This window comes from Falco peregrinus, chromosome 2, assembly GCF_023634155.1.
Source record: "Falco peregrinus isolate bFalPer1 chromosome 2, bFalPer1.pri, whole genome shotgun sequence".
NCBI lineage: Eukaryota > Metazoa > Chordata > Aves > Falconiformes > Falconidae > Falco > Falco peregrinus.
Window position 1 is genome coordinate 110,747,983 of NC_073722.1, and position 8,863 is coordinate 110,756,845.

At 36.2% G+C, this 8,863-nt stretch overlaps 1 protein-coding gene across 6 annotated transcripts in view; it reads left to right on the top strand.

The window, feature by feature from the left end:
- USP32 (ubiquitin specific peptidase 32) overlaps positions 1–8,368 on the top strand; it is an 81,155-nt gene extending 72,787 nt beyond the window's left edge. For all 6 annotated transcript variants that reach the window (XM_027781352.2, XM_055795583.1, XM_055795584.1 and 3 more), the window contains 8 exons: positions 718–902; positions 1,312–1,398; positions 2,285–2,405; positions 2,965–3,156; positions 3,757–4,048; positions 4,525–4,958; positions 5,305–5,397; positions 5,950–8,368. In XM_027781352.2, the coding sequence (XP_027637153.1) occupies positions 718–902; positions 1,312–1,398; positions 2,285–2,405; positions 2,965–3,156; positions 3,757–4,048; positions 4,525–4,958; positions 5,305–5,397; positions 5,950–6,123 (1,578 nt within the window). In that variant the 3' untranslated portion in view covers positions 6,124–8,368. The remainder of the gene's footprint in view (positions 1–717; positions 903–1,311; positions 1,399–2,284; positions 2,406–2,964; positions 3,157–3,756; positions 4,049–4,524; positions 4,959–5,304; positions 5,398–5,949) is intronic.
- Positions 8,369–8,863: the final 495 nt, after the last annotated feature.

Below are 8,863 nucleotides of genomic sequence, written 5' to 3' on the forward strand. Positions count from 1 at the left end.
ATGCTTTTGAGCCATTACAAGCTTTAGTCATACAGCTTAAAAACCAGTGGAAGTGGTTTGTGGAAGCTGTTCCAAAAATCCGTGCTTGTCATTGTCAAAAATCTTACCAATGCATAATAATCTTACCTGTATAACACTTGTGGAATGTAGTAGCTTTGGCTGTACCTCAGTGTCATTAAACTGGTGTGTTAAATCTTCCTTATAAATGGGGGATGTAGCATGAAGGTTAATTTGTCTGCTTGGAATAAGTTGTGTACAAATCTGTAGTGTCTCCTTTAGGTTTAGAGATAAGTGTTCTTTCTCTAGCAAACATTGGCTTGCCTAGTGTAGGGGTCATCTGGGGACAGGCATTAGCATCATTAGGTGCGTGTCTTCATTACAATATTACCATGTGATGGGAAAAGAAATATACATTATACAAAATATAAAATATTATACATGGTTGAATTACAGATCTATGTTTAATGTCGTCTAATACCTAAACAACATTGTCTTAATATATAAAATGCACAAAAAAGTTGTAAGTCAGTGATCAAAATTTACAGTATTTAATACTGGAAAAAAAATGTTGAAATAGGGTACTTTCGATAGAGAATTAATGCTTTATTTTAATTGCCAAAGCCTGAAATAAGTAACAAGGTCAGCATCCTAGTAATTACGGTAACGTGTGTTAATGCATACTCATATCTGAGTCATTCTTTTATTTCACATACACAGATGCGGACAGAATTATATTTTCTTTCATCTCAGAAGAATCGTCCTAGTCTCTTTGGAATGCCACTAATTGTTCCTTGTACGGTTCATACACGGAAGAGAGACCTGTATGATGCAGTGTGGATTCAGGTTTCCAGGCTGGCCAGCCCTCTCCCGCCTCAGGAAGCCAGTAATCATGCACAGGACTGGTGAGTCTGGCATCTCGGTCTTTGGCTTGAATGACATAATACAGTGGCTTAGACTTGGTGACAAGGTTTAAAACTATATTCACCTTCATCTTTATCAGCTATGATTTCTCATAATAATGGCAATAATTAATGTAAACGTACTGTACCTCCTAGCTGCATTTAAAGGTTGGCTTTACACAAATCGGTTGATTTATTGTCATGCAGTGGTTGATAGTTAATTGTATCTGACAAATTGGAGCGAAGTAAAGGCAAGTCTTGTTTTTATAGCACAATCTAATAAAAATTGTGATTTTTGAGGGCAATTTTTTCTTTGGTTTTTTTTAAAGTAAACATAGCAAGATAGTGAAGGAAGGTAATTGGCAGTCTGAATGAGTGCTCACTTTTCACGTTGCGTTCTCTTCTGTTTCAGTGATGATAGCATGGGGTATCAGTATCCATTCACCCTAAGGGTTGTTCAGAAGGATGGAAATTCTTGTGCTTGGTGTCCGTGGTACAGGTAAATTGTCCTTTTTGGATTTAAGGGAGGGAATCACTCCAGCAAAAAGGTAATTTATGGTAATGGGTTTGTGATACATTTCAGACTTCAGAGGTAATATCAAACAATAAGAATCTGTAATCTAATTTAGGCAAAACTCTCACATGGCAGACTTTCACTGTAATATAGCTTTTATGCCTTGGAGAGCTGAACTCCATGCTGACACAGAAACTTTAAATTAGGAGACAGATGTGATTATCAAAAACCTTCTAACCCCTTACAATATTCTGTGTGCATGTGTATATATATATGCATGCACGTATGTGTACATATTTGGATGATTTGTAGGGGCTTCATATGAAGCCAAACTTTTAGATGTAAATGATCTACCCTGGCTAGTTCCTGTGCCATTTGAAGAGTAAGGACTACAACAGACAATTAGAAATTCACCTTGGAAGCGTGCTTGGGTTTTTACCTACACAAAGACATGCTAATAAAAATTCCAGAGCCTTGCTGGAAGATATTCAGGCCATATATTCATTAAAAAAAAAAAAAAAAAAAGTCTCTTACAGCTGCATAAATCAAGTACATTAGCTATCATGATGTAAAAGACGTGTGGAGACAGAGCATTGTAGTTTTTGGGTGTTGTAGGTGGGCTTGGTCAGCATTATACACAGGTAGATGGTTGAGCCTCACCCAACTGCTTCCATTTCTCAAATCCTGTATTAAAACAGCAAACTGACACTGATTATTGTTTTATAAAAATGCCTCTTCTTTTACACTGGAGGCACGGCCTGTGTCTTTGAAAGTGCATATGTTAAAAAATAAGGAGCGGAATTGAAGTGTGATGTAATGTAAAACTTAGTTATTGGACAGTTTACTTACCACATCTAACTTCTTGATTTAGATTTTGCCGTGGCTGTAAAATTGAGTGCACAGAAGATAGAGCGTGTGTCGGGAATGCTTACATTGCTGTAGACTGGGATCCAACAGCACTCCATCTGCGCTACCAGACGTCACAAGAACGGGTAAATTTTCAATGTAAACCCTTTGTTGTTTGTTAATAGCTCTGAAGCACAGCCCATTTCACCACATTCTGGATACATTAATGTCTTAATGTTAGACTTCTTACGTGACCGTAATGTGGAAGGGAAGCTTTTAAGAAACCTCAACAGTGTATTGTCTGCATGTTGTGTGTTGCTTAGGATCTAGTCTCCACAATGTATTATAAAATATGTTAATTTGATAAATTTTCTAAGCACACCAGTGCTATAGACAGTCAACAAAACATATCAAAAGGTAAGCCTATAGGCAAATGAATCTAGAATAGCGGTTCAAATTTGTGAGATGAATCTATAAACTTGTGCTTTAAGGATAATTTTGTAAGCAAAACCCAAGAATAAGGACAGTGCGTTATTTGTATGTCTGCCTCTTCATAACTGAAATAAAGTATCTGCTAAAACTTAGTGCATCTAGTTTTAATCTTTAAACCTAATATGATGATATTTGTGTGATACTGTGAATAGAGGCTTCCTCTGAGCAGTATGTATATGTTTCCAAGTCAGATACAGTTTTATCTCACTTCAGATTGTGGAAGAACATGAAAGTGTTGAACAAAGCCGACGAGCCCAAGCAGAGCCCATCAATCTGGATAGTTGTCTTAGAGCCTTCACCAGTGAGGAAGAACTAGGGGAGGATGAGATGTACTACTGTTCCAAATGCAAGACCCATTGTTTGGCCACCAAAAAACTGGATCTTTGGAGACTTCCCCCAATTTTGGTATGAGCTTGTGTAATTTTCCTCTACAGCAACAAAACCAAAGTACATTGATCACAAATTTCAATTGCTAGGTATGTCTCCTTGTTCGGAGTAGGATTTGCTTTTGTTCACAGTCTCAGGAGGGGTATTGACGTAGTTTGCTTCATGCATTTCTGTAATGCAGGCAAATAAAGCAAGCCTCAGATCCTTCTGAATCTTTTTAGCTGATACATTACAAGAAATGGTGGTGTTTTGCATTGTGTCATCTGTTCTGACATAGAATTCACACTCAGGCAGTCTTTCCAGTAACCTGATCTTTTATATAGTTGTGTAACACCTGCATTTGTCACTTTTCAAATTCGGTAGGTTATTCCGAACGTGTGGTGCTGATCAATGAATTGAAGCAACCTTTTCCGTCACTTCCCCATGAAAATATTAGTTCCATATTTTACCAGTTTGATCCCAAAATCCAAATTGTAACAGACAGCGTTATTACTGGGTTTTTTTATCAGCGTATGATAAAAATGTGTGTGTTTCATGAAAAAGTATTTTTAAACAGTGAAATTACTCAGTGTGATGTAATTGTTCCCCTTTAATTTTCTTTCATGTGTTTCTCCTTAGATCATTCACCTGAAAAGATTTCAGTTCGTAAATGGACGCTGGATAAAATCTCAGAAAATTGTTAAATTTCCCAGAGAAAATTTTGACCCAAGTGCCTTTTTGGTACAAAGGGATCCAAGTCAGTTTCAAAGAAAGCAGCTAACACTTCAGGTTGACAGCCTTCCTGAACTACGGACTCTCCAAGGGGAGTCTAGAAAAGCAGATCTGCAGATCACTTACCCACCTGGGGAAGGAGATACACTGAACAGAAGTCCATCTTCCCTTAACACTACTGTCTTGAATAATATCAAAGGTGGGTAATAATTAGGGAAAATTTCAGTCAATACTGATAAATTGGAGGGGGGGGGGGAAATTATATTATGAACATAGTTTTAATGTTTCTTCGGCCAAAATTTACCTTGAAATGCTTGTTTCCGATTTCTGTTATTGTGTGCCGTAGAAAGCTTAGTGAGGCTTTATAATTTAAATGAAAAAAAAAAAAAAGGAAAGGAAAAAAAATATTATGCAGTAACAGTAGATGTTGGCACTGTCTGCTTGTGTAAGTGGGCTGGATTAAGAGTGAGGAATGTGATCCTGCATAAGAGAGTTAAATTTCGGTTTATAGGTGGATGTATGTGTGTATGCAAAGATAGTTTTACCTCTATGTACTTACTTATTAGTTGTAGCAAAACAGTGGGTTTCAATGTTTGGTTATTGAAAAAAACACTTCTAAAAAAAAGTAGACTACAAGTTCACCTATCTTAGTAGTCCACGTGTTTTCTGTTATAGCATCTCCATCTTTGGGGAGGAAGAGTGGAGCCAGTTGTCCTTCAAGTAAAAACAGTAGCCCAAATAGTAGCCCAAGGACTTTAGGAAGAGGTAAAGGGCGCCTGCGGCTACCACAACTGGGTAAAAACAAACTGTCAAGTAGCAAAGAAAATCTGGATGTAAGTAAAGAGAACGGTACTGACCAGGAGCAGAGATTTACTTCTAATCAAGGTGATGCTCTTACCAGAGGGCAGATTTTGGGTGGTAGCCAGAGTGAACTATATACTGCTCAGGACAATGAGATGACTCTAGCCAACGGATACATCTGTGAGCAGAATGCATATAGTAATGGCAGTATCAACGGTCAAATTGATAACCACAGCGAGGATGATATTACAGATGACCAAAGAGAAGAAGTGTGCGTTAACCCTATTTACAATCTATATGCAATTTCGGTAAGTTGATTTTTTTTTGATGGAAGTAAACTATCTTTGCGTGCCATTCGTTTTGACTAAATGCATTTACTCTACTGTTTTCACTACAGAAAGTAGGGAACTATTGAGAAGAACAAAGCAGGGCCATTGTCAGCATGTAAATTTGCCATAAAACTAAGTACAACTGAAAAGTGTATCTTTGCATAGTGTTTTTTCTGCTTAAATATATAAAGTTAGTCAGCTCCAGATGTGTTAATTGTCATGAAGCACTGTTCACTTAAAGATCATGATTTGTGAAGAATGTATTCTGTGAATTCTGGGGTTTGATGTTTGATCTAGAATTTATTTTCTTCTTCATTTTCTTCAGTGCCATTCAGGAATTATGGGAGGGGGTCATTACGTCACTTATGCCAAAAACCCGAACAACAAGTGGTACTGCTACAATGACAGTAGCTGTAAGGTAAACCATTTATTTTTGTCGCAAATAATTTTTGTCTTGGTTACCTAGAGCCAAAGAAATTTACATCTGGTGAGAACTGTTCTTTGAAATCATAAGTATCTCAAAAGTTGTGTCGGATAAATATTAAAATTGTTAACTGAAATTCTACATGAAATTTTTTTCAAGTTAACATCTGTTCATCAGCTGCTACTGTGGTTAAGGAAAGATGCTTATTTTGTACAAAGATGGAAAAATGACTAAAAATGGAAGTCCAAGAATATTTCTTCATGATGCTAGCAGTTTTGTATTCAATTACTGAATAATTAAGTTCTGACATTTCAAAGTATTTGCATTTATCACTGTAAAATCTGTCGTACTTTTCAAGTAAATAACGGCGCCTGATAGCTATAATAAGGGAGACAGAAAATGTGATTCTTCCTGTTGTAAGTGGCTGGTTAAAAATACTGTTTCTAGGGCAGTTGTGTGTATTTTAAGTTATTGTGTGTATTTAAGTTCAGTGATGGTAACGCAGTTGTCCCATTGCATATTTGAGACACTGTTTCTCTTTCTCAGGAATTGCATCCTGATGAAATCGACACCGACTCTGCCTACATTCTTTTCTACGAGCAGCAGGGGGTAGACTATGCACAATTTCTGCCAAAGATAGATGGCAAAAAGATGGCAGACACGAGCAGCATGGATGAAGATTTTGAGTCCGATTATAAGAAGTACTGTGTTTTACAGTAAGCAGATGGTCTTCCATGGACTGTTTTGAGAATGTGAGGGATGACATCCTGAAACTTAAATTTGGCAAAAATGTCACTGAAACAGATAACCTAAGTGTAGTTATTGTACCCTGTGATCTGAAAGCACAAAAAGAAACCCCTAATTAAATAGCAGTTAATATAAAGATAGTATTGTTTTGTTCTGTTATCTCACTACATGCTCTAAACATTTCTGATGTTAGACATCAGGCTGAGACTGCCATTGGCCTTTAAATAAAATGGTTTGAGAAAAGCCGACTAGGACCAAATAAGAGCTAAATTAAATAGTCCAAATAAGAGCTAAATGAAGTAGTGCAGAGTTTACCAACCGTTCTAACAAACCCCTAAGGCTCTCTTTAGGTTTAAGATAATGGGGAAAAAAATTGTAGTGTTGTCTTTTGGACAACATGATATTGCTACCTCCTTTTTCCTGCAGTTTTATTGCATTTTATTGGCAAAACAGGGAAAGCAAGAGAAGGAAAAGTGCACAAACTTAAAGAATTATCATCAAGAGTAAGAGAAGCTTCCGGTTTTGCCACCACTAATGTGTGTCAGTTGCTTTCTTTCTGTATGTTGGGAGCACAACCAAATCATAATTTGAGAAGAGATTAATTTCTACACTTGAATGGTTTATTATAATTGTGTTTTCTCTGTGTGTTGGCTGTGCAGATCAACATGTTTCAGGAATGGCTTTTCTGCCTGAAGAGTGCTGTCTCAGACTTCTGAGATGCCTCAAGAAGAAACTTCAGGTTGAAGAGAGTAGTTGTGATTACACGCATGGTGTCTTAAAATGTGCACATTGCACAAAATGTTCCCAGCTTTTGGAAGGAAAGATGCTTGAGCTTATGTTTCATGACTGGTGTTGCTTTTGAATTTGCACTTTTAAAAATTCATATAATTAAATTCAAAAACATAGTTTGTTTTTGTTATTGTAAGGGCTCTGGAGTGAATGGCTGTGAATTATCCACTGTGTATTTCAAACAAATAAGAAGCTGTGGCTGTCAGGTAGCGATCGTAGCATTCATGGATGGATATTTTTTTTTCCATTCGTTTCATAATTTGATGGAGTTTCTTTTTTTTCTTCTTTTTTTTTTTTCCCAAAAATTTGGTTGCCTTTTCAAATTTTCTGGTTTTGCGACAGGTTATGCATATACTTGCAATTAAACCAGAATTGCTTTCCGTGCCCTTGCAACAAGCTCTTTTAAGTCAACAGGCTTAATGCATGAAGGAAAGCATGACTGAGTCTTAGCAGAGACTGGAAAAAAGATGGTTATTTTTTGAGCAGGTATTTCTTTAAACATTTTCAGTGTTAAATTTTTTGCATATCTGAATGAAAATAAAAGTTTCAGCCTTTTGGCCTTTTGTTCTTCAGCTGAGTCTAAGCAGCTTACTAATTTTGTCATGTGTTATCTTCCAAATTCTTTAGATTTTTTATCTTCACTAACAAAATTGATATTTACACGGTTGATCTCTGAAATAAATGTTTGGGTTCATTTTAATGTGTTTTACAAGAATGCCAAACCTACCAGTAAGTTTATAATTTCCAGAAAGATCCGAGTTCTGTCCATTTCAGAAATTGTATCAGCTGATCTTGCTGCCTTCGCTCCGGCAAAAAACCCCTTGCCTTTATTGGAGGTTGTGCCTCTTTGAGGGCAGCAGATCAGTTCCAAAATAAGTATTTTCTTACTTGTAAGTGTTGCTCCCTATCCTATATGGTCTTTTATCTTTAAAGTGATCTAAACATTGATACTGAAGAAAAACAAACATGACTTGTGAATTTCTAGGTTAGAAGCTTTTTCAGTGCCCATTTGTCTACTCCTCCCTCTGCAAACTCCATGAAAAGTGAAAGATTTTCAACTGATTTACTTTAAAATGTTTTATTTAAGCAGGTAGCACAATCTACTAATGTTATTTGATCTTCTGTGTTTGTTACATTGGTTGTAATTAATTTTTTAAATTAAATTAATTCATGAATTAGTAGTAAATTTATTAAGTTAACTATTAACTACATTCACTTTGTAAATTATTGTATAAAACTTATTGACAATGCACTGACTTTAGAAAGATGTTAATGTACATAAATACCTTGTAAATAAAATAGTGTTGATGTACTGGAATATGAGCTGTATTAAAAAAAGGTATCGGTAATTGTATATGGAGTGAACCTGTTTATCTGTAACTATATTATTCAAACAAATTAAATACTGTGGATGCAGATTAAAGTGTCAGTTCTTGTCAGATAATTTTTAATAGCTGTTTACCTGCTTTGACGTTTCTGTACTGTTTTCATTAAGCTTATATGTATTTGTCAATCCACAAGTGTGAGTGCGCATACAGCAGTTCTTTGCAGTTTGTCTAGCATAGAACGAAGTACCAAGAAATTTTAGCTGTTCTGAGTTTTAAGTTGTTTTCCTTTTGAGATCATCCTGTTCAGTATTTTTTAGAATTAGCCTATTTAATCTTTAAACTGTGTGCCTGTGTACATGAGAGTGAGACCTTTCCTTATAAGTCTGAAGAACTAGTGTGCTAAACCACATTAATTTAGCAGTTCTCACATTTTTCTGTGTTGCAATTTTGATAGATCTGAAGAGTTCAGTGATGACTTAGAAGCACAGTGGCTGCATGTGAGATCCTTTCTTACCTACCCTTGAGAATCCTTCTGCAGGTTATTGGGGGGGGGTGGGGGTGGGGAATGTAGTATCTTTTAAATATTTAATTGCTTA